Source organism: Centruroides sculpturatus, unplaced genomic scaffold (assembly GCF_000671375.1).
Source record: "Centruroides sculpturatus isolate CEXI.00-Female unplaced genomic scaffold, Cexi_2.0 scaffold703, whole genome shotgun sequence".
Taxonomy (NCBI): Eukaryota; Metazoa; Arthropoda; class Arachnida; order Scorpiones; family Buthidae; genus Centruroides; species Centruroides sculpturatus.
The window spans coordinates 14,084-41,662 of NW_019384944.1; the positions used below are offsets into that span (position 1 = coordinate 14,084).

The 27,579-nt window shown below is 39.9% G+C and overlaps 1 protein-coding gene across 1 annotated transcript; it reads right to left on the reverse strand.

The window, feature by feature from the left end:
* Positions 1–1,900: 1,900 nt before the first annotated feature.
* Positions 1,901–27,100, reverse strand: LOC111632165 (probable cationic amino acid transporter). Its single transcript, XM_023376531.1, has 11 exons — positions 26,977–27,100; positions 24,838–24,976; positions 24,610–24,763; positions 23,730–23,960; positions 21,342–21,550; positions 19,290–19,448; positions 19,029–19,225; positions 13,261–13,385; positions 11,315–11,873; positions 10,597–10,724; positions 1,901–3,938 (listed from the first exon to the last, which is right to left on the reverse strand). Exons 2-11 carry the CDS (start codon positions 24,958–24,960, stop codon positions 3,730–3,732), a joined length of 2,094 nt encoding a protein of 697 aa, XP_023232299.1. The 5' UTR covers positions 24,961–24,976; positions 26,977–27,100; the 3' UTR covers positions 1,901–3,729.
* Between the last annotated feature and the right edge of the window lie 479 nt (positions 27,101–27,579).

The window sequence follows — 27,579 nt, forward strand, 5'->3', positions numbered from 1 at the left end:
CGGAAGTTGGAAAAAAATTTAAATTTTTAGACTTTTAAATTGAGACGTATTCTTTCCGCATTCACTCGACATGATGTTCAATTTTTGGGTTTTATATTAAAATAAAAGATAGAATAGGCAAACAACATTTTGATATTGCTCAGTAAAAGATATCAAATCTCCCGGGATTCTTACTCCTGGAATGCAAATCTCCTGGAATTAACTCTTCGGGAGTTGGAAAATTTACTTAATACATTTCGGCTGAGATAAGCGTGTTGCATGTCTGTTGAACTGATTGGTTGATGTGATGAGACTAAAAACGTTTTGTTGAAATTTTCTCATAGCTGATTTGATATAAGCTGTTTGGAACGCGCCCGTTGCTATGTTTAAATGTAAACCATGCCTACGTATAGAGAACTTGCATGAACGTCATCCCACGTCACCAAATCGTTATCGCTCGGCCTCTTGCGCCATATTTATGCTGTGTTGTTCGTGGAGGTGTGTATAGTTTGGCTTGCGTCTGACCGTTTATCGCGTTTAAAAGATGGCAAAACATTCATTTTCGAGGGGATGGTAAAACATATCTCGAGTAGGGTCGGAACTTAATGAAAATTTTACTTGTTATTAACATTTACAATCTTTTAAATAAAATTCATCTCTACCCTCAAAATTAAGCCTTTTGTCATTTTATAACAACTAAAAATATAAAGTTTTTTTTAATAACAAAATCTCATAAATAATGATGCCATACACAAATTTATTTATGTTTAATAATATAAAATTTATTTTTTAATTAAGATCTCACAACGGCCAAGAAAGTTACGCAACTCGTTGCCGGATTTTTTAATAGGTTATTTAACAACTCTTATTAGTCAGGGCGCCGACTGGTACAAAAGTAAAATTTTAATGTATAGTGGAGTTAATCTATACGAAGATGATTCGAATTCATTCTTAGAGGATCGTAGTACGCGGCCGAAGATAGAATATGGTGACACATTGTCTTAATAACCCAATTTTAACTCTTAACAACACAAAAGCATACAGATCACCTAAAGCTGAATTTTGTAGCAAGTGGCTGGGTTGATCCAAAGATTTTAGTAAAGAGTTTCTCAGAACATATCTTTCCTAGCAAGAGAAATTTAAGTGCATTAAAACAAACTATAACACTTTGTCTTTGTATCGCTGTACTGACTAAAAATGTACGTTTTATGGTAGTTGTATTTACCATTGCATAGTGCTGTGTGGTAATCTTTTTTGTAATTGTCGAATTTTTATTCTGTTTTAAAATTTACGAACATCGCATCTCTTTATTACGTGAACCACACAAAGTTTACGCTTTCCCCCATTTAAAGTTTCGTTACTCTGTCATGTATCAGGCGAGGTTAAAAGAGAACAGAAACGTCACAAATATGGCGCCGGGCAAAATGCACATACAGTACAGTACATCCGAGACTCCAATACGTGTGACGTATTGGAGTCTCGGATGTACAGTACCATCTATTCACATCTTAAACACTTAACGAGAGGTGACGTCACACGCATCTATCGCATGTGTTTTCATGAAACGTGTTTTACCATTATCGCCAGGAACCAGCGACAATTGGTTATTCGGTGAAATTATTTCATTTTATTTATTTGGTAAAGTCGGCCATCTCTGCATATTTTACCTATAGTTAATGAATCAAAGAGTAATTCAGTTATATTAGAGAGGTTGCGGCTGAAGTTTTCATCTCTCAAACGTGAACGTCGAACGTCGCTTGACGGCGTTCACGTTTGAGAGATGAAAACTTCGGCCGCAACCTCTCTAATAACGTTTTACTAATACTTTGTCATTAAATTTAATTTAAAAAAAATTACTTAAAATTATGATCGGACGAAAACAAACTGATTAATCGAAAATGGTAAAACGAAAGACTTCAAATTTGGATTTTTCTTTTTTAATTTCAACTTCCAAACATCCGTAATAAATATAAAGGGTTAAAAAATCAAACGGCTAAAGGTATCCCACAATTCTTCGATGCCAAGACGCGCCGGTGACATTTATGGTCGAAAACTCAGCCTAATAAAGCCGACTAACAGGAACACTTCGAAATTCAAATAAAAATCCGGCAGAAAATCGAAAGGAAGATCGTGAACCTTAGAATACATAAACAGGGGTGAGAGTACGAGTCTGAGTCTGTATTAAAACTGCATATGGTTTGCGTTAATAAATGCGCTCGGAACGAGTCATTTTAATAAAGCTGTCAGCGAGTGGAGTCATAAAGACTCCGTTCACGCATAACTACCATTTATGTTACCTGCAAGTTGCACTGGGCTCCTAAGCAACTAGGAGCACTTGGCTTCTCCACTCTACCAACATAATTGTTTTATTACATAAGAGAATTATTCCCGTGACGGTGCCGATTGACCAGTGCTAGGAGCGGATCTCTTGAAGAAGGAAGAAACATGGCAAGCTCAAAATACTCCGATAGGAAAAAATGTTTACTTTTACTGATTACCGTGGGAAACGTGATTACGTACAGTACAGTGGCACTTCAAAATGTGGCAACCTCCACACGATCAAAATAATATAATATTAATAATTAGAGGAGTATAATCGGGTAAACTTTGCGCGAATTTGAATTTCTTATTTATTTCGTTGCTGTTATTTACATTAAAATATTTTTCCTATCTATTAAAAAAGTATATGCATTATATTTCTGTAACAGGTACGGTACATTTACATTTTTTAATACGAAAATCATTTTAAAATAATTTGTATATAGTTTTTAATGATTTAATAGGAAATACTTCTCATTTTAAGGGGTTTGAGAAATGAAAGTGAAATGTGGTTAATATATCACATTTATTGTTGAAAGACATAAGAACTATACATGAACCTTCTTGTTGAAAATAAGATTTACATCGATAGATTCACAAGCAGGATTCGAAAATATCACATCTTGTGTAAATATTCAATTTTCCGGAATATTTTTGTGCTCAGTGGCCGAAGGGAGATTAAGTGATTTAGCATTACTTTCTATCAAAAATTCAGAAAAGAAGAAACTGGACTTGTCCAAGGCAGTGGATATATTCGATGTAATTAAATCCATAAAAAAAATTAGGCAGCCAGTATTCATCACAAAGTAAGTAGGACTACAGTATACTGATGTTTCTATAGTTTATTACTTTTAAAATGAATAAATTAAGCTACTTATTACTTTATAATTTTATTTATGTTAGGCCGTGTCGCCAAAAATATTACAGATAGCCCAATGAAGGCTCGTTTTGGGAATGCTGCACAGGGGTCCACTCGTATATATCAATAATTACGCCACTGCATTGAAGCAATACTTCTGGAATTCGTTTTAGAATTTATTTATTTATTTAATTTTAATAATTTGCAATGTTATAGTTTTAAGCGAAAGAAAGAAAAACGAGCCGTTAGTAACTAAGTTACCTGTGATTCGTTAAATCACTAAAAGTAGCTGCTGAACTAAACGGCTCGACTCGAATTAAAAGCGACTGTACTCCTCCACCTTTATATATTCTAAGACGTCAACGAAATACTTTCGTTTTCGGTCACCGGATTGCGATACCGTCGCGAAGAAAAAGAAAGGAAAAGAACAGGGATTCGGAAGGAACGAAATGTTTTATATTTTGATATCGACAACGACGGGGATGCCGAATAGAAGAAAACCATTCGGCGGCACTTAACCATAATTACAATGGAATAGAGAAAAGATGCGACCGCGCGAAAAATAACAAAATTCACTCGAACGTTTCCCACTGTTTGCTCGCCGGCGGGTGACGTTCCGATTCGAAAGTGTCGTCGGCGGGAGTCTCCGTCGTCCTCCAGGAAAGATCTCGGGCCTCGGCCTTCTCCGCGGTCCTCCGGGGAATCTGCAACTCGAAAGGTCCGTCCTCTACTTTCTCTATCGTGCTGTGTTTTATGCCGTAACAGAAATACATCAGTAGACCTGAAAAAAAAACACACATCAGTTAATAAACTCACTCTCTTTACCGGCATCGCTAGAAAAAGAATTTTTTCAACCTTCGAAATTTCCGTTTTGTAATTCATTCTCGCGTTTCGAAAAATCACGTTATAAAAAATTAGTATATTTTAATAAAAATGCATAAAATCTGAAATGTTAGAACTACGAAATATAGTATTTTAAGAGGGTATTTAACATCGCTTTTTAGTTTTCTATAAAGGCAAATCTAAAAATGGACGTGTCAATATTTTCGTCAAAGTGATTTCCTCCAGGCGGTGCTCGAATAGGTAGTTCGAAAGTGAAGCTTCCAGTAGTGTTCGGTAACGTAGAAACTAACAAGTAAGAAATTAAGTTGGCTAAAATGGTGGAGCAAATAACTATTTCTGTAAGATAGTCATACTTTGGAACCGCGTTGTAATTTCTATGTTGCAAACTATTTTTTTAGGTAATAACATCATACCAACGCTTGCTGTATGAAACATTATTTTATCATTTCCGATAGGCCAATGATAGCGAATCTTTATCCGAAGGTGGGTCAAAATTGAATTCGAAATTTATTACAGTAACTCCAATTCGCGGGTCAAATATTTAATTTGAATAATTAAAAAAAAACCTAACAAAAACTGCTTACAAATTTTATTTTATATAACTTTATAATCTATACCAGAAAATAACAATAAACTCGGTACAATATGTGTATAAAGAAAATAATGTGATTATTATGGAACCAAATATGGGAAATATGCTGCTGTTTACTTGATATAATTTTTCTATCTGAGGTTCATAATTACCTCAGACTTTTCACGGCATCTTTAGAACCTTGCTTTCGCTTCACATCAAAAAAAGTATTTGATAGATTTTATAACTATGCGTCTGCTCTATATACATAAAATAATAAACTTAAAATTGTCACGACATATTTCCGTTACGAGAAAACAAAATAGAAACGGCAGCACCGGGAATCGATGAATTGTCACGAAATTTTTGAAGGGGAACGAAGGGAAGGAGGGGTGATCCGAGGTGGAAGCGAGCGAAACGAATCACTTAAGTTCTTTGCTGCGCCACACCGGCAATCTAGGATCCTCAGATATGGCGCAAAATTTACTATAAATCTTGATGTTATTTCTCGAAATATTGGTTTGGGGGCACCCTGTTGGTGGGACCCCCAGGCAATTTCTCTTTTTGTCCATAGGATAATGCTCCACTGATGTTTGTGTTTGCGTGTGTGTGTGGAGGACAGGGATGGAGAGTAGAAAGTCGAGGAGTCGAATCTTTTTATGGGAGTCGGGATCGATTTTAAAAAAGTATCGACTCGGAAGTCATGTATTTTTTCCGCCGACTCCCCATCACCCCGGTGTGAGGTACGATTTTTCACCCACTTTGAAGCTTAATAACATCTATGCCTTTTGTCGAAAATTTCTGAAATTTTGAAGGTAATTTGTGTATTAGGGGAAAATGCTTTTAGAAATTTTTAGGAAAATCGGACCATTGATTCCAAAGATATTAACGGGATAGGGGACATTTCTCAAAAAGTTTTGAAGTTATGAATTTGTTTTACTCATACAAATTTTTAGTTTACCAAATAAAAATTCATCTGTACACTCAAAAGTAAGACTTTTGTCTTTTTATTATAATTAATAATATAATAATTATTTTAAAAATAAAATCTCATAATAAATGACGCTACACAAGTTTTTAAACTGCTAATATCTTTCTTAAACATAAATTTTTTCGCCGGGAAAGTTACGCAACTTGATGAATGCTAATTTTCTCGATACGGGCAATGTCGATTGTTTGATTAGTGTTATACAAAACGTGTGAAAGAAGGTTGAGTTTTCGTGAATTGTGAATCATTAAATTGTACCTTGTAGTTTTAATAACTAACTTGTAAGTGAAAATTTCAACCTCCTTCTGAAATATTTTAAACTTTGAGAAATAATGGGCTCTGAAATCTTTAAAGTGGAAGTGATGATTTTTGTTTGTTAACATAAATTTAGGTTGCTTTATCAGTTAGGTTTTGGCAGGACTTGAGTGGAATATGATGTTTATTATGATTTATTTTTTAATTAAGATAGATGCGTTCAAGAGTATGCACGTACTCTTAGAGATCCTGATAATACATTGGTAATATAGTTGGATAATAAGTTGGATAATAAAAATTGGTAATAATAATTGGATAATAATTGGTAATATAATATTGGTAAGATATCATTGAAAAAAGTGTTAAGTCTAAAAGTGTTTATTTTAAGTGTTGAACTTTATAAACTCATTTATAAATACAGTTATACAATTATATTATACAATTGATTGTCGAGAAAATTGTATAATATAATTGAAATCAATAAAAATCCCACAATTTCAGCGGGCCTGATTATTTATTAACTCATTCTTCCTATGTTAAACAGCACTTGTTCACACCAAATAATCATAAAATATCAATAAAATTATTTCATCAGTATAATTTTCTAATAAAAAGAATTTGAAAGAATCATATTGCTGTAAAGCACGTGTATTTTTAAATGTAATTATATATATATATATAAACTATTTTTCCTATTATCATATAATATCATCATAAAAGCATTGAACAAATAGTTATAACTTACGTTTATAGGAGTGCGCACTTTGCAAGTTTTTGTCTTCCAGTCTTTCCGAAACATTTCTTTCTGACGTTACTATACATTATTTCATTAAGAACATTTCAAAGAGTCAATAGGCAGTATTAAATCTAAATTGATTCTCATGGTAGCGCATTAATAAGGCACATAAAAATACATACTCCTATATACTATATATCAGCACTTGCAGCCATAGTTTATATGAATTTCTCTGACAGTTAAATGATTTTGTTTAATGGGATGTATTGTTTTGTTGAGTGCGGTAATTTCATGCTATATGTCACTACTTAACAGTTTTAAATTAATAAAATATATATAAGATAGCTAACACTTTCATTTTTTTTTGGATCTTGAACTTCTTAGTTGATAACAACTAGTGTCGCGAACACTAGTACACGATTTGAGCAGTTGTTTTATAGGTTATATTCAAATTTAGTCTACTTTTCCGAATAATTTAAGATTGTAACGTATTTAAATTATTATTATAGTACCATTTTCATTCTATCATTACCACGTGTTACCTTAAAACCAACTCTACTTTGCAGAATAGAATATCTATAAGATATTCAACTCTATTAACTTATATTACCACAAGCGATAATTTCATTTTAATCGCATTTTCATTATATTTACCTATTATTAAACAAAGCGTAATTTGATTTAAAATTAATAAACCGCGATTAATGTTAATTAAAAGAGTAGGAATAATTTAAAAGCTACTTAAGTCAGGTTAAAGTTACTTATTTACATTTACAGTGATTCAATGGCATAAATAATTGTACTCGTAAGAAATATAAAGTTCGAAATGGTTGAAATTAATTAAGAATCTGCCTTATTTATTTATTATTATTATAATTATATTACTACATAAATTAATACCTTATTTATTTAAAGGAAAGTAGGGTAAGAGCGCCCGGTTTTGTTATAATAATCTAGTACACAAGTTCCTAGTAGCTTCGGCAATAGATGAGACAATATATATGCTTTATTGGTCTGCAATTTGAAAAAGTTATAGACCTATAAATTCACACTATCGTATGTCCGTCCGTCAATTTTAACTTAATCTCGAGAACGGAGTTAGATAGATGAAATCCGAGACTATGTATGGAAACCTTAAGGGCAGGAGGTCCTAATTAACTGTATAAGAATTTGTGATTGCAAACCGGAAGTCACTTTATTTCAATTCAAAAATTTTCCTCTGAAGGGTGTTAGATAGATGATCGGCACGACTTTAATGGTAAAGGAAAAGTATGATGTACAGGGGCAAGACACTACTAATTTAAGGTAGAAAGCACATATTTTAAATTAAATACATTGAAAATTGCAGCCCGGCACTGTGACAATGTCACAAAATAAATATTTGCTCGTTATTATAATACAGGCTATTACCTAACAAAATTTTGTGCGAGTTTCGAATTAAAAACAAAAGATTGAATTCCTATTATGTTATCTAAAAACTAGTAGCCAGGGACGCCCCCTAATGGGCGTTCTTTACAAATTTCCATGAGGCACGGTTCCTTTGACTTTTTTGTTCCTATCAATATGCCCTACAGCTCTGTAAAAGTCTGAATGGTAAGATTTACCCTCCGAATGAAGAGGTGGCGATCCCCCCAAACTGTAGCCCCCTGTGCGAACAATAAAGTCAAAGGAACCATACCCCTACTCGCGACCCTTCGCGAGATATAAGCCCCTGAAATAATAAATTCCTATTACAAATATACTGAATTATTTATATTGTTATATTGACCAAATAATAATTTATTGGCCAAATGAATAATAATAATTTATATTGTTAATTTAAATAATAATTAAAATTGTTAATTTGAATGTTTGAAATATGACACACGATAGGGGCGCCTCTAGTGTCCGTTATGAAACGGTTACGGGACGGACACGAAATGAATGGGTTATATATATAGATACATTAAATGTATCTAATTATTTTATTAATCGATAAGATTTTAGTCATTTCATTTATTTTACGTATTATAAATTTTTCAAATAAAGGAATCTGCCCATTTTGTGTCTCTCTCTTCCGTAGATGGAATTTGTTGTGTAAAATATTATTTTTTTATTACACTTCGTGGCAGATTTTAGCAGAAAGATTTCACAAAAGAAGCTATGCTACAAAGTAGCTACAAATACAAAAACACTGCAATTATTTGCGGATTAATTGCACAGAAATGTTTGAGGCTGCAGAAAGCAATGGACAAATTGCATGAATGGGATCGAAAGAATTTTACCTTCAACATACGGCGTTTGGCAGGAAATACGACTCATTATGCACGACACGTCGTAAGATTTAACGGAGTGATTTTTGTCAAAATATGGAAAGATTAGTATGTTGCTCACGCGAAAATTATTATGTCTTTTTATTTGTTGCATTATGTAAATATTTGTAAGAAGCAATTCTCACCGAAAAGATAACTAGAACAATATTTTATACATTTCATTCTGAACTCGAAGCAGCGCAGCGACTCATCCGTTGTTGTAGGTTTTGGTGTCACTTAGTAGTTAGTGCTTTTGATTGCGAAAGAACAGGATTCAGTTATGGCGAGTACCATATGGTGGTAAGTAATTATAATTTATGGACTGCTTCGTCAAATATGATGTAATGATGACAGAAATAAGTTTGAATTGTACGAACTTTTCACAATATTACCTTTCATAATTCCAATAGGAGCCAAAATAACTACGAGACATATTCCTCTCTTTATTCATTCATTTATTACTTTAGGATTAAGACACTAATTTTCTACAGTTTTTTTTTTTTCGGGTGATGTTAGCCGCCTTCGGTTATTTGCAAATCGATCTGTTACTTTGAATATAATTAAATAAATATAAATGATTAATATAAATGACACAAGGCCTAAAGAAAGTCTTGTGTCATTTATATTACACTTTATTGTGAGAAAAATCAAACACTATTCTACAGTTTAAACCTATTCATGTTCTTCCAATTGTATCTCCTCCTGTTATTTGGCTCCTCAATTCGATACGATACTCTGCAAAAATAGCTATAAATCTAAATGAAATATCTGTCACATCAAACTTTATGCATACTAGAACTTAAAAACACTGTAGAATAATTTTCTTGAGAGCAACATACTAATTTGTTCGTACTTTGACGAAATCATTCCGATGTGATGCGTCGTCTCTTCTATATAATGAGTCGTCCTTCCTGCAAAACAACGTATGTCGAAGATGAAATTCTTCCGATCATATGTGCAATAGGTTCGATCGTTTTGCAAGAAAACAATGCGTAAACTGCAGAAAACAATGGACAAAATGCTTTCTGCAGACTCCAGCCCTTCTATACAATTAATCCGCGAATAGCTGCAAAGTTTTTTTATATTTGTAGCTTCTTTGTAGCAAAGCTACCTTTATGAAATCTTTCTGCTGAACTCTGCCACGAAGTATAATAAAAAAATAATATTTTATACAACCAAATTCAGTCATTCGTTAGAGTACAAAATGGCAGATTATTATCTTGTGTGAAGCAGAGTTCAAGCAAAATTATCTTAACAATAACAGAACCACCTTCGTGGTGCCACTGCCCAAAGTCGGCCGAATTTCGAAGAACAGTTTTAATTCCATTCATTTATAATTAAATGTTAATCAATTCGATCGGCATACGTCGTCAGTGGAAACAATAACGATTTTTTTTACACAGTGAAAATCAATATGGATTTTTGTAGAGACAAATCAGTCCGTCTTCGGTATTGTTTTATTGTTGCTAATAAATTAATCTTACAAACGCTTCTTTCCAACCTAAACGCCTCGTCCCATTCTAGGTGTACCCATATATCTTACTAGTCAGTAGCGTAACTTTAATACAGAAAACACCACTAAACGTATCAAACTAGAACAATTAACACTGTCGTTTTAACTAACATATCCTACAATCGACCTCCGATTGGAAAATTTGTATCAGACTATTCGAAGAAAAGCGATTACGGAACGGAGTAGATTCCTTTCGGCTGGAAGAGTGCGGAGGGAGAAGAGGAAAGAAGGGAGGAACTTACCCACACTCATCCAGACGGTGAATCGCACCAGCGTCAGGATGGACAGCTTCATGATCAGGTAGATGTTGACGGTGACGGCCACCACCGGAACAAAGGGGATCCCTGGAGCCTTGAACTTCAAATCGCACCTGAAACCGGAAAAAACGGTAAATCCACTCTTCTGGGAAAGTACTTAAAGAGATATTTTCCTTCCCGTTCAAAACACGTTTTTCCCTCCAAACTGACTTGTGAATATAACTAGCAAAATGTGGTAAAATGCCACACGAACGTCCAGTTTATCTGTACTCGGATTCCAGATTCTGATTAAACTATTAATAGAATTTTGCGCCGAAGATACGAGACGAAACTTCTTGGACCAGCTTTCCACACTAGCACTACTTTCGCGGCCGAGTTCTTCCGATTCCAGCGTACTTAAGCGCATGAAGTAATATTTATAACGTCTAGCGTTAAAAATACTTGGCTCTTTTTCCGGTTTAACGGCGAAACGAAGAATGGATAAAGTAACGGTTAGTTTTCTCTTTAGCTCCGCCTCTGCCGGTGAAAGGCCAAGCATCTTCCGTCCCTACGAATGGAAAGACCGTTTTGGTCGAGACATTTGACGTTCCTTTCGAATTAATCCAAATTTTTCTAGCGCGAATTGACTCGTGATCGCACGAGCGAAAATTTCGTCGGAAACGTAGCAGTGGTCGCGGGATGAAAAGGACAGAAAGGTACTCACTCGGACTGGGGTTGTCTGGCGATGACGACGAGACAGGCGATCAGACCGAAGAGAAAGATGAGAAGAAAGAAGATGGCAGCGCCGCTTCCCGCTTCCAGAGCGGGCATGGCGCAGACGACGATCAGGTCCATGCCGACTATCAGCAGATACAGGACTCCCACTGCTTTCATCACCAGCATTCCCGTCTTTTCCGTGGCCGGACCCGGACGATTCCAGTAGGGAAACAGGTAGGACAACATCTTACTCTTCTCTTGGTGCGGAGGGGCCGTGAACGGCTCTTCCTTCTCGGCTCGAGGCACCGGCAGACTGCCGTATCCGGGGTTGTCTTCGGGAGCAGGGGGAGGAGACTCGTCGCTGTCCGAAGACTCTACTCTGTTGGTCCGCTTGGCGCGGACGGTGGTGGTTCCGGCAGTCAGGATAGAGTCGGGCACCTCCTTCGACGGAGTGGGGCAGGCCGACCGGATGCTCTCGGGCAACAGCTCCACCAAAGTAGTCTTCCTGGGCTGGTAGCGCAAAATCAGCACGCAAGTAGACACCAGGGTGTAGGCCATCAGGGTACCTGCGGCGAGAGATGGCCAAACGCTTACCGCCGACCTCGCCTTCCTTTCCCTTCGCCGCCTCCCGACAAAATCCCACTTTAAAAGAAACCGGAGAGGGAAGAGAGGCGACCACCGCGAAAATACGAAGACCGAATCTTCGGAGACGAAGGGGCGCTTCGCTCGGACGGAGGTGAAAGAAAAACAAGAACTTGATGTCACCCCCTGACATCGACGATATCGGAAGAGAGAGACCCGGTAAAAGTATTGTAATATGAATATAGAGAGTAGATCGCTAATTAACGACAAGAGATTTTATCTATGGCCCCGCTCTGCTTATAAAATAGAAATTGTTCGTCTTATCCCTAACGTTTCGTCATACTGGTTCTTAAGTCAGCTCACGTTTCTTTCTCGCAAAATTTTAATTCTACCATCTTTTCACGTTCCAAACAAACAACAAACAACGCCCTCTTTGCCTGTTCTACTCCACTACCACTTTTTAAAAAAAGTATCGTTTAAACAAACTCGATTAAACAGTTTTATCCGATGATTCGCTTCTTGGAATTTTAAAAATAATTCAATTTTCTATTTCTGCATCTCCTCGTACCTACAATTTCTAATTCTCTCGGAAAAATCGGTAACGGTTTTTATATCTGCCGCCCGTTCGGAAAAAGTTCTATTCTGTCCACTTCTATATACGCAAATAGCCTACAGGTGTTAGAACGACAAACGACATGTCAAATAATTCCTGTCAAGACATCGCTACTTCGTAAATTATTTCGCAATTACGGAAAATCTTGTTCTGCCAGCGAATTGGGTGCCAGACGCTTTCTGCCATTTATTCTTGGTGCCGATCCACCGTAAGCGCGGACGGGAATTTTCACCAAATTATCTCCCGTTCGTTTATCTTTGAACCTGGAGATTCGTTGATGTAGGGAGAACACTAGTTCTCTCCTACTCCCGTACAAATTTCTTCCCTGTTCGGTTACAACCAAGAAGCACTCTATTTTAAGCGTAAAACTCGTACTCTAGCCGTTAAGACCGGACTCTACGACTTCTTCCGTCACTCTTTATCTCACTTTTATAATTAGTCTTTTCACCCACTCCCGGTGCATCTGTCTTTTCTTAACGCGTACCCCTCGGGGAATCGACCCAATCGTTTGTTCTTCTTTTAATTTGTTTGGAATGTGATTATTCTGCGCGACCGACGGACTCCTTTTCGCGTGGCTTCCTTATGAAACTGAAAAGGGACGGTTCTTTACCCTCAGTGTTTCGAGATGCTCGCCTCTCTTTCTTTCGCCTAGCGGGCGCATTAAATCCAGGCAAGAAACGGAACGAGAGAGACCAGTTGTTTTCCTTTTCCCTCTTTTAATCGAGGAGGCGGGCGAGGGCGGGGCACTGCACACTCACCTATGGACATCATTTCGACCAGAACGTCCAGTCCGACGATCAGAGAGACGAAGGAAGTGGCCGCTCCCAGGAAGCAGGTGGCGGAGGCCGGAGTTCCGGTGACGGGCCACACCCGAGCCAGAGACCTGCCCAAAAGTAAACGCAATTAGTGAGATTATCAGCGGGTTTAATCGAAGGGAGCGATCAATTTTTATTTAATGGCAATCGACGGAAATTGCGGGGAAAACCTTTCCGTTTCGTTTTCTAATCCGAAATATACGAGCGATGGAAAGTCGCTTCGGGGGAAGAAAAAGGAAGATAAGAAGAGAAAGGGCGCGGTGCGAGGAAAGATAAAGCTTAAAACATAATGAAGGAGAGACTATGCCACCCAAGAAAAGGAGATAGTCGATTAATCTACAGAGCGACAACCGCTGGGACGTTATCGCGGGAGAAAGGGTCGAGCGCGTTCGGAAGAAGCTCCTTCCGCTTTATCTTCCGTCGATCGATCCCGAATAAACGGTCTTCTGAATCAGATAACTGACGATCTCTACTGGTTATCTTCGAACTGGAGATTGTCGTTCTTATAATAATGTGGAGACGGCGTCGTTTAGAGAGTAAACTAACAACCGCGGTACCAAAGTAACCAGAATTTTCTTTTTAAGGAGTTCACTTTAATTTAACCGGAAATACGAGAATTGAATTTGCACGTTCTTCATGACGCGAAATGAAGAGAGAGTTGGATCGCGCATTTCTTCTTGTCATTTTCGTGAATCGACGGTGCATACGTTTCCACCATTTTGATCGGAGATTGCCGTCTCTAGATCGATGTCGGATGACGAATGTAAGGTACTGTACTTTAGGTCGAACGGCATGACAGGAAGGAGGTTGGCACAGACGTAAGTGTAGAAGATTCGAACGCTTCCCGATCTGTGTCGGTAGACGTGGGTGAAGAGTTTCGTCGATCCTTATTTATGCCATCGATCGCCTGTTTCTGTTTAATGGCCGCGGTGACCTTTCCTCCGCCGATTTCCGGAAACAGGTTCTTCTATAACGGCCACGTTTCTAGGTGTTTGATTTTCCTTTCCGAGCCAATGGATTTCTTAAATGTGATATTCGATCGGGAGAGTAAATCAAAACACGAAGACGACCATCGTCTCGGGCGAATTGCATTCGCTGGTAAACCGTAATCACTATTTATCGGTTACTTCTGTTCCCCAGTGACCGCTAATTCTGTACTCTTTCCACTCCGAAAGACGCTAGCGGAAACCAGCGTTGCTTCCTTGGCGTTCGAAACACTCTGAAAGACTGAACCCAAACATCGGGATCCAACCGCCGAGCAAGGCTACTGCCCAAATTTTGGAGATGCCATCGACTCTCCGATATCCGGGCCGTGGACGCCCGCAACTAGGAAAGAATAATTTGCATAAGGATTATGGGATGGTCGATACGAAATCGTAACGAATGTGCTCTGAATTGGCGCGTGGCGATAGTAATTGGCTTTCGTTTAGTCTCGGTTCAGCTAATAGGTTTCCGACGGCGATTACTAATGGAAAAGACATCTCTCCGGACGTGTCTCTAGCGGCTACGTGCCGCTAAAGAAAAATCCAAGAGGTCGAAAGAATATTTGCCACTTACCACTATGAATAGGGATCCTAGAAGGATTTTTTGCTTTCGATAGCCAATAAAACGATAGTATGTATAGACCTATGTGTGTGTGTGACGTGAATAACAGAATGTATCCCACAACTGCACGTATTACGGATTGTGTAATGTCGGTGCATTAGCGTTTGTAATCGTTCCTTCTCTTAGTCGCCGATCGATGGAATGGACTTACTCTTCTTGGAGTATTTACGTCTCCGATAAGTACTTTAACGAATTCTTTCGATTAATTAGTAGTTAAATAGTGAAGTCCGCGCGTAGATCGGAGTTAATGAGTGTCTCAGTGTTTCTTCCGGTCTCTAATTACTTCTCAGTCGTCTCCTAGAACGTAGTATTCTCCCCGTTTCTATTTTACTGAATTTTATTTAATATTTAACTCCGAATTTAGAACGAAGCCAACCTTTCTTTTTCTTTCTTGTTTTATAAAAACGAGAGACATTTTAAAACTATTTTTTACAATATAGATTAGAAAATTGGGAAGAGAAATCGAAAAAAGAGGAACATTTAAATCTGACTTGGTAAAGTTTCCCATGCCCTTACGCATGGGCATGGGAAATATCTTAGAATTTTGCTTAAGAATGAGAGAAAAGACGCCGCGCGTGACCATCTGTTAAATTCAGATTCTTTTTTTATAACTCCTCAAATAAACGAGATCTGTATTATTAAGAACGAAATTGGTTTCGCTGCTCAGAATTTATCACCGAAAGAAGGACGACTGATATCTAGCGCTTTTGTCACAATTCTTTTCCTTTGTTACCGACAGTGCTCGGCGTCAGTTATTATGTAGGCTACAGCAAATCGCGGGCGAAGGTGGAATGCGTAGTAGGATAGAATAAGGCGAGGAAGAGTACCGGACGATGCTGGACGAAGAAATCAAATAGTTTACTACGAAGGAGTCTTCCACTATGTTAATCGAATGGAATCGAGGTACCAAACTAATCAGAAGGAGAATGCGATTAAACATTGCATCGCCCGAAGACAGTCCGAAAGCTCTTGAAGCCATCTATCGACAGAAACTAATATTTTGAACAAGTAAATCTATAGACTTATTTCGAATGACGAATATTTCAATCCCATATCTCTTATAAAAACGTTTCTATTGCTTGGATTTGGTATTTTACATCCTTCTCATTGAAGCGCACAATTTGCCATCGTTTACCTATACCAAGACCTTTTTTATAGCATTAACGATTTAATACTCTTCTAGTTCGTAACCAAGTTTTGATCCGTATTAAAAAAGCGATTGGATCTGAGACGAAACAGTAACCGGTCCTTCTACGTGTCTGCGTAGACATATTAGTGTGGTTTCTGAATGTCATTTTCCACCCGGATAACTTATTTTCGTCCTTACCCCGTTAAAGAAAGTTATCAATGGAGGAATCCGTGAATGGTTCATCTCCTACATCCAGTGGTTGTCAACATTCTACGCAGACAATATATCGATTTGTATCTTCCGATCGGAGACAACCCCGGAGATTTTGCAGTCGTGCCTCTCTATTCGCTTCGAATATCATTATTATAGCGGTATAATGTGTTTTCGTCGAGTGTTAGGCGAATAAACCTGTGGTCTATATTTGAAAGAACGTTTTGCCTCTGTCATTTCGAAAGAATAAGACAAGAATAGCTACACTGCAAAATTTTTAGAGTATTGGGTTAGGTGCTAGTCTACTAGCGTGAGACATTTAAAACCAATCGATTCTTTAGTTAACTGTGAAATCCACCACACACCTAAATTTCCGGTTGTTACGTTTGTACTGTACTGTACAGTATGCTGTAACCACAGGCATTTTTAGCAGTTTTTCTCCTGTAAACAGATAAAATTTTACCTTCTTCTTTTATAGAAGGAGGTATAGATAGTAAATACTGGTTACCAGTGAGTCTTTTCTTTTCATCACTCATAATAAACATTTATATTAATTGCATTCACATTGTCGCTAAATTTGCGCACTACAAATGTGTAATAGCGCTATTACTTTTTTTTATTGTAGCCAATATTTTCATAATAAACCAATGTATGCCACTACTAATTATATTACTGAGTTTAGATTTTGTATATAATTTTGTTTATTATATGTAAATATAATTTAATGTTTAATGTATAAGTCATTTTTCGATCATGTAATTGTAATGTCAATTGTAAACATTTTCCGCCTCAGGCACATGCCTACTTTGCCTACGCATAAAAACGCCTCTGGTTGTAGGTGATTCGTGTTTTGCTTTTGTCATCTTTAAACCGGAATATGTTCCGTAATGGATTCTTACCACGGCCTATTATAATAACTATGACGTGTGATCGAGAAAACGATAGTCGTTACGTCTAAACATATATTTGTTATAAGGGGGTAAATTATACTTCAATTTCTTTAGTCATTTCTAAAGAAATTGTTAGAATGCTACAATTTCGCGACTCGCGAAAATTTTATGAAATGGAAAATATAGAAAGAAAATCACAATGATAGAGCCATTTCGATTCTCCTACAATTTCGGCAGGCGCATTACAGAGTAAAAATTTGAAGGTCGTTGGTTTTTATAATAATAACTAATAACGTCCCCTTCTATTCAAAAATTTTCATTTTCTATATTTTTCTCTGGAATTACATAAACCAATCACATTTTAATCAAAATTTCCCATTTTTCTAAAATACTATTCCTGGATAAAAAAAAGGAATTGTGCTGGGTCGTTCTCAGTGATTAAAGAAACGTTGTTCTGTAGGATTGTATTTGTGTCGATAGAGAGCAATTTGCATCACTGTTCGTTCTGTCACTGAAGACGAGTTTAAATGATGGAGGGAAGCAATTTTCTCAAGAGGGAATGAAGAGTCTCGCAGATATTGTGTTATGTAATTTCCTTATTAAACGAGTGGCTTGGTACGGTATTATAAAAAGTATATAGACCTAGCAAGCAAGGCCACGACGTGGAATGGCGCTTAAGCGCCAGATGTTCGAAGATGTCAAAGTTGCAAAACAAGCAAGAATGTATTATTTAACTTACATTTACTCATTTATATCTTTACTAGCTGTTACCCGCGACTTTGCCCACGCGGATTTTTCAAGCAAACTCCATTTATGATCTTGACTGTGAAAGGTGGCAGTTTCTGACAACAATCCGCTGGAAAAGTCAAACCGTTCAGCTTTCGAGGCTTGGATGAATAATAATGTGTTAAGGGAGAATCTCTCTGATATTAACACACAGAATATTTGCATAGCAAAATTTAGAAAGTAGTCTTAAAAAATAAAAAGGTTGCAATGATGGCGGATGAGACGACAGACGAGATAGGCAGGCAATATATGTTATCTTCTTCTCGACGTTGGAACCTTGAAATTTACAAGAGCAGTATTAGAGAGTGCTTAATAAGCGTTAAACGATCTTAACTGTGCTCGAGCTGTTGCAGAAGTGTTTTGACAGTAGTTTCACGTGTCTACACTCGCTTTGCTGCATACCCGATACTTCGTTTCGATGGACTTTTACTTCTTCTTCCATATGAAGCTATTCACATTCGATGCTGGCTATTTAAGGTTAATCTTGTTGGTATGATGTCAAACCAACATAATCTGCTTTTATTGAACAAACTTATTTCTACAGAGCAGACTTTAAGCTCTACAGAGGCAAAAATTTTGCGAAAGAAGTGTGCTTTCCGAAGTTTCTCGCAGATTCAAAGGCTTAATTATTCCCTATCTCTCGGAATTTTTCTACATACGCGGAGAAATACGTATACTAGGAACCAAGATACATACTAAGGAACAATTCCGAAATATCAGCCGAAAACACCTTTGATGCAATGCACGGAAAATACCAATCGTTTAACGACGGTACTGTACTGTACTGTACATCGAGGACAGTGTAGCGTTATTAGTATTCGTATCGACAAGTGCGTCCTTAATTATTATCTCTTCTCGGTCTCCATATTATTATTGTTTAGAAGTTCCTTCTCTTTGGCCTTTTTACGCACCATTTTCAGTTTAACCACAATGTGGGAAGGCTCTCGACCCAATAGCAATTTCGTTTACCTACGCAGTTATTCGGAAATTTGACACCGAAATTTAAGCATTGTTTATGAATTAAGTGGTGTTTGTGGCGCTAAACGAGATATATAAAGTCAAACGTGAATATAACAGGAAGGATAATTTACCTGAAGATGAGTCCGTCCTTAGCCATGGCGTAGACGACTCTGGGCATAGGGAACATGGAGCCGAACATGCTGACCACCAGACCGGCCAGCGCACCCACCGCCACGACGTACTTGGACTTGGTGGCTCCTCTGGCGTCGAACATCTGGACCAGAGCCGACTCGGCGTCGATTTGGTCGTAAGGCAGCACCAGAGTTATCTGCGAAGAACGGAGTTTAAGCCGGGCGGGCCGAGGCGGGCCTCAACGAAAAGGAGACTCGTACCATCAAACTGGAACTGATGTAGGCTGTGAGCACTATAATCAGGCTGAGGATGATGGCCGTCGGAATGGACCACTTGGGATTCTCGGCCTCCTCTCCCGTCGTGGCGATGATGTCGAACCCGATGAAGGCGTAGAAACAGGTGGCGGCTCCGGCCAGAACCTGAAAAACATCTTCCTTCTTACCGATGCCACCCACCGTCCTTCCGTCCCCCTCGGACGGGAGGAAAGTTTTGGCCGTTCCTCCGGCTTACGCGTCTCGATTCAAATTCGAATCGATTATAGGACTATCGTCGAATACAAATTCTGGCTCCGACGCCATTTTCCACGGGAGGAATTAAAATTTTTTTACAAAATCGATAAAAGGTATCGGCGGTCTTTTCCGTGAAAAGAACCATCTGCTTAAATCAGTGTTTCCCCAGTGATGTTCCGTGGAGCAGTCCCGAGAAATGAAATTTAGGGCCCACCGTCCTAGGAGAAAATTACCATATTTTGTTATCATATTAATGCTTATTACTTTTATTTAACTAAATACTACAATTTGTCGGCTCGCAATAACTTTTAGGTATGGCTTTGTAGACAATGCTTAAGTTATGTGCTCTTCTGAGAGCTCTACACTCACTTTATATCACGCTTATTTAATCTGACGATTCAAACTTTCGGTTAAAGAACTAACATATTTATATCGATATTAGTTAATCAATCTTTGCTAATGATCTTAAGAAGCAGCTTATTTTTTGGCTTTATTTATTTATTCACGCGCACTTTACAATAGATAAGCCAAATGACAAAAACGATTCCCCGATTGAAAATTAGTGTAAGTGGGATTTCCTGAGGAACGTTACGAAATCTCGACGGGCATCAGACTAAAGAGAAAATTTATTTAAAATTTCTTTAATTGCATTCTGGAGACACTTAAACTATATTTGGATATATGAGCAAGGGTAATCGGAATTTTATTGTCCTTAACTAACTAACCCATAATTACTCGTAAATGGATTTTCCAATTATTCAGCGACAAAAATTGAATACAGAAATGGCTAAAAGATTCTTTCGATCTGCAAATTCGGCTTTCGTGCATTATATAAAATGTTAAGAATCTGACACGAAGAATTGTCATTTATCGATTTATTTTATATTATTTGGCGTTAATTATATTATTTTATGCGATTTTATTTATTTTTTTTTTAGTTTTATCTTATTGATACGTACAGTACAATAAATAATACAATGGTTTAGCATTTTAAAATATTTTCCCTTTCTCTATTTTAACTTTATACTTAAGTATTCTACGAAGGGTTTCGCAATATTTTATAGAGTTCGGCCAAATTCAATTGGGAAACACTGACTTAAGTAACAATTCCAAACGCGTATCGTTCTATACAAATCGCCGGGCTTTTTGGTGACGCCCTTTAGAAAACTTTTCAGTTTTCCCGTAAAAACCGAGAAATCGAAATCGGACGCTTAAGGAGAAGGAAGAAAACGAATGCGACAATTGTCTCCAAAGAACGTCCTTATCTTTGGCGGAATTTCATTTAAGTTTCGTCCAAATCCGGGAAGACTTTTTATTTCTCGGAACGAAAATCATTTTCTTCTGGCAAACGGTCTTATCTCTCTTCTAGTTTTTTTTTTTTTTTTTTTTTTTTAACAGAACGCGTAGACGTCTCGTCGGCCGAAAGGAAACGTCTTCTCTATTTCCGTCTTCGTCTCTCCCAAACTGCCTTATCTTAGCCGGAGAGTTGGTAAGTGGCCTGCCGCTGGCTACTATTAAATCCGCTCTTTATCACACCCTCTTCTTTATTCTTTCCACTCCCCATCATTCTCTTAACTCGTCTCTCGAACCGCCAAAATCTCTTTTAAACTTTCGATTCACTTTTGTCCCGAACTGTAATTAAATCTAACGCTCGGTCCCGGTCGATCTTCCCGAAAGATCTCCGAATTTTACTCTTTCCGACGCGCGACAAAATTTTGGAAAAAGGTTGAGGAATATTCCCGAAGAGACGTTCCGCTTTCGGAACGGACGATTGCGTACTGTACAGGACGAGAAGCGACTCACCCCGGACCATCCGTAAGGGAGGAATCCTCCGTGTTGCGACCAGTTCCTCCCGTCGACGTAGAAGAGTCCGGCCACGATGATGAAGACCCAGACGGCCAGGTTGACGGCGTTTAGCACATTGTTGAACAAGAGGGACTTCTTGACCCCGGCTACCATCAGGATGGTCATCAGCACGGTTATCACCGCCGCTAAGACGTCTGGAGTGTGACCTGTCCAAAGATTTCTCTATGTTAAAAGACCTAATCTGTCTCGGAAAACGCGCGCAAAAATCCATCGAGGGTCGAGGTGTTACTCTTTAACGATTTCCTAAATCGGATCGAGCGCGCCATTCGTAAGAGGTTTGATCGTATCGAGACTTCAGACGTACGGAAAAAGAGAGGTTTACCAGTCAAAGCTACTAGTTACTTATTGAACTTTGCTAGTAACAACGCAATTGAAAGTGTTTAATAACAAGTTTTAACGGCACAAATGTTACAATTACTGCGCCCGTCGCCATTAAAGAATGCTAGCGATAGGTAGAATCGCATTCGTTCTAGCCAAATGCCTACGCCCGGATGTAATTTCCGACGTATATTGTTTACGGGCGAATGAAAACGGCCGTGGCGAGAACGAGAGGGTCGTTTACGATTAAATTACGTTTCGATCGACGCCGAGGAATGGGCGCCGAAACGTCAGTCGATTAAAAAAATGCGTCAAAAGCCGATATTTTATTATCCCGGATGGCGTTAAACTACGGGTGGCGATCGAAGGCAGAAAGTTTTCCATTAAAAAACGCAGTCTGGAATTATTCCTTTGTTCTTATAAAATCAGAATCGAAGGAAACCGATCATTTTCCCGCCATTCGTCCTTCCACGTTTTCCTTTAGACATTTTTCCCAGAGAGGAGAATCTCAGACTTCTGGTGGCACCCGACGAGAGAAAGCGCTGAGTAGCTCTCTTGGGGAAGATCCGAAGAATTTTCGTCGGAACTGGGCCTAAAAATGAATTCACAAAAAATGAACTCGTGCCATGATTTGTCGGTTTCTTTTTCTTTCTTCGATAAGATTTTTTTCTCATTCCCAATACGAGAAACCCGTCGTCAGGAGGCCTGCCCATTGCGATACAGTACAGTAAAAATGGAGGAAATTAGGAGAAAGATCGCAGTTTAGAATAAATGCGGAATACAATATTTGGGCGCGTCTATTTCCAAGAAGTATTCCTTTGGCATGCGACAATTGAGGTGCCGTCTCCAGATAGTGGTGCATCTGGAAGTACCCAAAGCCAACTCAAAACTTCCAAAATATTTGAATAATTGGTACCTTTGGATAAAACGTGCACGAAATTGAATCGCGGACGATCCGATAAATCATATTTGCCATCATAAATGTTTAAAAACAAAGTTTTGAAATTCGAAAAAATAAAATTTTAAATTCCTGGATTAGTTGACTTTCCGGTCGTCTTCCGACCTGTCTATCGTTTCCCTCAGGCCTTAGAGAGCCGTCGGAAAAGATCACTTACTCACAGCGGTACCCGCGGACTATGAAAAAGGGGACACAAGCTATAAAAAAGGCATGGTACTGTGCAGTACATTGCGCAAGAAGCTTCAAAATCTACGATTCAACTTCGGATCAGAGATCCCACGAGGTAAGGGCTGGTTGCACACGGGGCTAACTTGGCCTCGAAAACAAGGAATGGTCAACGTACGACGAAGTTGCAAGGGTCAATGGATAAATATCATTCATTAGTATCCTTTATATTTGGAGAACAGGCTAGAAGTCACGAATCTTCTTTTGTTTGGGAATCCTTGGGACTAGGAAAAGGGCAACCGAGACGAAAAGGGCAGCACGTGTCCCTGTGTACAGGCGCTCCTGTTTACAGAGTACTCCTTTGTCCTCGAAAGTTTTTTGAGTCGAAACGTGGGAATGCGGATTCTCTTCTCCGATGTACCCGTTCCTTAATTTCTTTCTCGCCACAAATTTGTTGATAGGAATAATTGTTCCCTCCCTCAACTCTTCGGTTTTTCAAAAGTTTGTTCCTCCGTCTTCGACTCTTTTCTACACAATTAATTAGACTCCGCATCGAGCAGCTTCCACAATCTCCTGGCGTGTTTTTAGTTCTGTATAGTTGGTCTTTAGTTCTAAGATATTAAGTTTCATGAATTTCATCATCGACGTTGGTCGGAAAACATTCTGCGTTTTCCACCCGTTTATAATGACAACCGGAATTTTTCTGTTTTTGATTCCCGAGTGTGACTGTCGATTTTCTTAATTTCGCACGCTTTTTTTTGCTTATAAAGAAAAAAAACGAGAAAACGGCCGGAACGCCAGTGGGAGCGGAAGATGGAGCGCAACTTCCGTCATCCCGCCCGCCCGATAAAGTCAGAGAGAGAAAGGAAATTGTAAAGACTTACCGATGAAAGTTCCCAGAGAGTCTCTAATGGTCTTGCCTATGGCTCCGTCCACCATAGAGTCGATGCAGGCGCTGATGGCGCAGGCTCCCGCCGCCGTTCCGATCAGGTATTCCAGTATCATGTTCCATCCGATGACGAAGGCGATGAACTCTCCCACTGTGACGTAACTGTACATGTAGGCCGAACCCGTGGTGCGAGGCACTCGAACTCCGAACTCCGCGTAGCACACACCTGCGCCCCCAAATAGAGGTTAAAGCTTCGCCCGCCCGGGCTAAAGACGCGAACATCGAAACGACTTAAGTTTACGTCGTCGCCGAGGGATGAAAGTTCTACCGGAAATTACGTTTTCGATAATCGGATCATCGCCACGACGTCGGTATTTCTCGCGAGCGGACGAAGGAAATGGACCATCTCCGTTTTAAGAAATTTGAGATCGACTTCTAAACATTGACGGGTTCCCTGGTTGGAAAGTAATCGTCCTTCGACTGTTTTCGCAATCGATTTTAATGAAAAGAAAATTTCTAATTTTTTAAATTTCTTTTTTTTAACTGAGAAATTAAAAGAAAAAAAGGAGAATTTAATTTAGTGCAGAATTAATTAAAGAGCAGAAATAAATTTTCTTTCCTTTCTCGCCCCCCCAAATTTATTATCTTTCAACGTCGCTCGTCTAATTTCCCTAATTCTCTCCTTCGACCGAGAGAAACGAGGTCTGACCCGTTTTCTTCTCTCACGATTCCTCTGTCAACCGCCCGTTCCTAAAACCCTCCATCACATCGTCTCGACTAGAATAAACCTTTGACAGAACAGAAGGATCCCTTCCCGAACGCCCGTCTCAGATAATTCGGAAGAGGTTCGAAGGATGGAAGGAGAAATAAGTTACCCGAGAAGAGGGAGGCGACGGCGGCCACCAGGAACGACATGACCACTCCCGGTCCGGCAATGTTTCTGGCCACCATTCCCGCCACAAGGTACATTCCGGTACCCACGCAGCTGCCCACTCCCAGCGAAGTCAGGTCCAACGTCGTCAGACATTTCTGTAAAGAACCCAAGACCGTCAGTCCCGGATGGGGAGGGGGCCGTCCCGGAAATACTCAGATTCTCCTCCCACCTTGAGTTGGGTTCTGGCGTCGGGGTCCGAGTCAGCGGCCGATCCCGGGTCTTTGGTCCTCAATAATTTTCCCACTAAATTCAGCAATTTCTGCCGGAGATTCCTATCCCCGTCTACAAACATTCTTTCGACTTTCGGGCTGTAAAAAACAAACAAAAAGAAACGGTTAGAGTTGTGACCGAATCAGTCTTCCCGTAGGGAAGAATTCCTTACCACACTTTTCTTGTTAGTCTTTTGCGACTGGAAAATTAAGCGCTAAGAGAAAGTAAGGAGGTATCCCGCTCGTTCCGGCAGCAAAAAATTACCGAGGTCGAGGAATTAGAAATCTTTAGTTCCCGGGAAAGAAACTACACAGGTCGTTATTTTGTCATTCTTCCCCTCGCGTGCGATTTCGGACGCGATCACTCGCCGGGTTGCGTCGAAACACGAAAGCTTATTGACGTCATAATCGCGTGCAAAACTTCGTCCGTAAGAAGTTAACGCCATTTTTAGATTTATTAAAAGTGTCTTTTTATTTAATTTCGTCCCTCTTACATCTATCCTTTCCTTCTTTAAATTGTAAGTCTTTCGGTTAAACGTTACGATTTAACAGAAAACGAGAGAACGAGCTCGCCACCCTTCTTCATTCCAAGTTTGGCGTCGGAGGAGACGTCGTCTTCCGCTCCTTAAAAACCCCGAGACGGTTTCTCCTTGCCTTTTATTCACCGGAAAATCTCGTTAGCCCTCCCCACTTTCGACCATTCCTCCTTCTCCCATCGATTTCCTCCTCGTACTGTTCCCGATCGATTCTTCCCGAGATCGGTGGCGCGCGCTGAAAATCCTACTAACCCTTCCGATTTTTGTGGAATTTTCTCAGTCTTCCACTTCCTTCCGAATACCGCCGTGCTCGAAAGGGGTGGAATAAACTCCGAAAGTCGACGATTAATAAGGAAGGAGAGAGATCGGACTTTCATTCCTCCCACCAAACGGAACGATTTCCGGTTTTTCAGAAGCGGGACGAGGATTTTTCCGGTTTCGTAGGAAATAGACAAACTAGCGCGGATCGATTTGGAAGGAACTGCGTCTTTCTATCCGACGTCCCCTACGACACTCTTTCCTTTAATCCAATTCCCTCTCAAAGTTTACGGAAGAAACGGAAAACGGAAACGGAAAGGCAATATTCTGCAGATTTCCCCCTCGTCGGTCGTTTCTCAAATTCGCTGCGAGTTTTTCTATCCCGCGAGAGGGGAATTTGCTTTAAAAACGTGCAAAAAAAGTTTTGTCTGGCGACTTTCCTTGTTCGTCGTCCGTCGGGTTCGGACTTTTTCGAAACTTGGAGTACGAAGGTTGTGGCTTAAATGTTCAATTACACATTAAACGACCCTTCGGCCGAAATTGCGGTTTCTCCTTTCCGCCCCTTCTCCTCGGATTTCTTAGCCCTTAATCGAGCACCTTTTAAGGACCAAAGAATATTTTATCATCGATGCCATCCCCGGTCGAAGCGTACACTTCCGGTTCCGATCGATTCTTCGTAGTAGAGGCCTTATCTCGGCCACTCTCGATCGGAACCGGAAGCGACTACGGACCGGAAACTAGACTCGTCCCGTTTCGTTTCCGGTAGTGATTCGAAGGGGAGCGAATCTAAACTCCTATTGGGGTCGGAACAACGGTTTCGGCGAAGAAAAAAGCGGGCCGAACAAAAGAACGGTAGGCGAAACGTTCTGACGTCGTATGCGGTCAATGCGGCGATTTTCCGTCCCTTTCCTTTCCGAGAGAATCGGCGGAAAAGACGGGAGACTCCGAAGAGAACGATCCGACGGTCGGTTTCCGGTGGAATCCAGGGGTAAACTCCGGAAAATCGCTTCTCTTTATCGACCGGAATTCCGCGGAAAAGAAGCGTCGGCGGGGAAAACCCGTTGGAAGGCATCCGTCTGTGGATCTCTCTCTCCCCGCTCTCCTGTCGGCCGCGTCGAACGCCCGATATCGATTTTTGCCTCCGATTCGACGGCAAAAAGGTTAGGAGATATCCCCGACCCTTTCCTCGCATTTTCGTGTCCCCGAGCCGTCTTCCGAAAACCCTTTAGCGCTCGAGTACCAGGCGGGGTGGGCGCGCCCGAAGCGCCGAGAGCCGCCGGCGGAAGAGAAGAGGAAAGCTCTTACCTTCAGAAAGGGAGGCGAGAGAGGGCCATGCGCCCGGTGGTCTCGGTAATGGGCGAAAGCGTCGAGCGGAAAGATCCGACTTCCTCTTCTACGTCCGCAGTCGGCCGACTCCGGACGCTCTCCGCTATTCGCGCATGCTCCCGCGCCGACGCCGGAGCCCGTGCCGCGGAGAATGTTCCGGCGCGCCTCTCGGCGGTCCCCGTGTTTCGGCGCCAACGAACGAACCAACATTCCCTGTAAGAAAATCGTCCCTTTTTCCAATGGCTTTCCCCAGTCCACAGGGACTGGCGGCCAAGGACGAGGGGTTCACCCGGGAGAAGAGATAGCGGGCGAAAGGAAAGTAAGGCTATTCTATTCCAGAGCCTGTCTAAGTTTCCAGAAAACGGACGGAAGGGGATAAACAGGCCTGTTCTCTCACTTAAATTGGATTTTCGGAAGGCGTCGTATTTAGTCCCGAGAAGTTATCAAATGCATCAGCAAAATACAGATGCTTTTCGATATTTCGCATGTACCGTACAGTACCATGGCCGATGCGAGTGAAGCGGAAGCATGAGAAAATGGTGTTAGGATTTGAATTCGAGCCGCTCTATTGATGCCTTAACG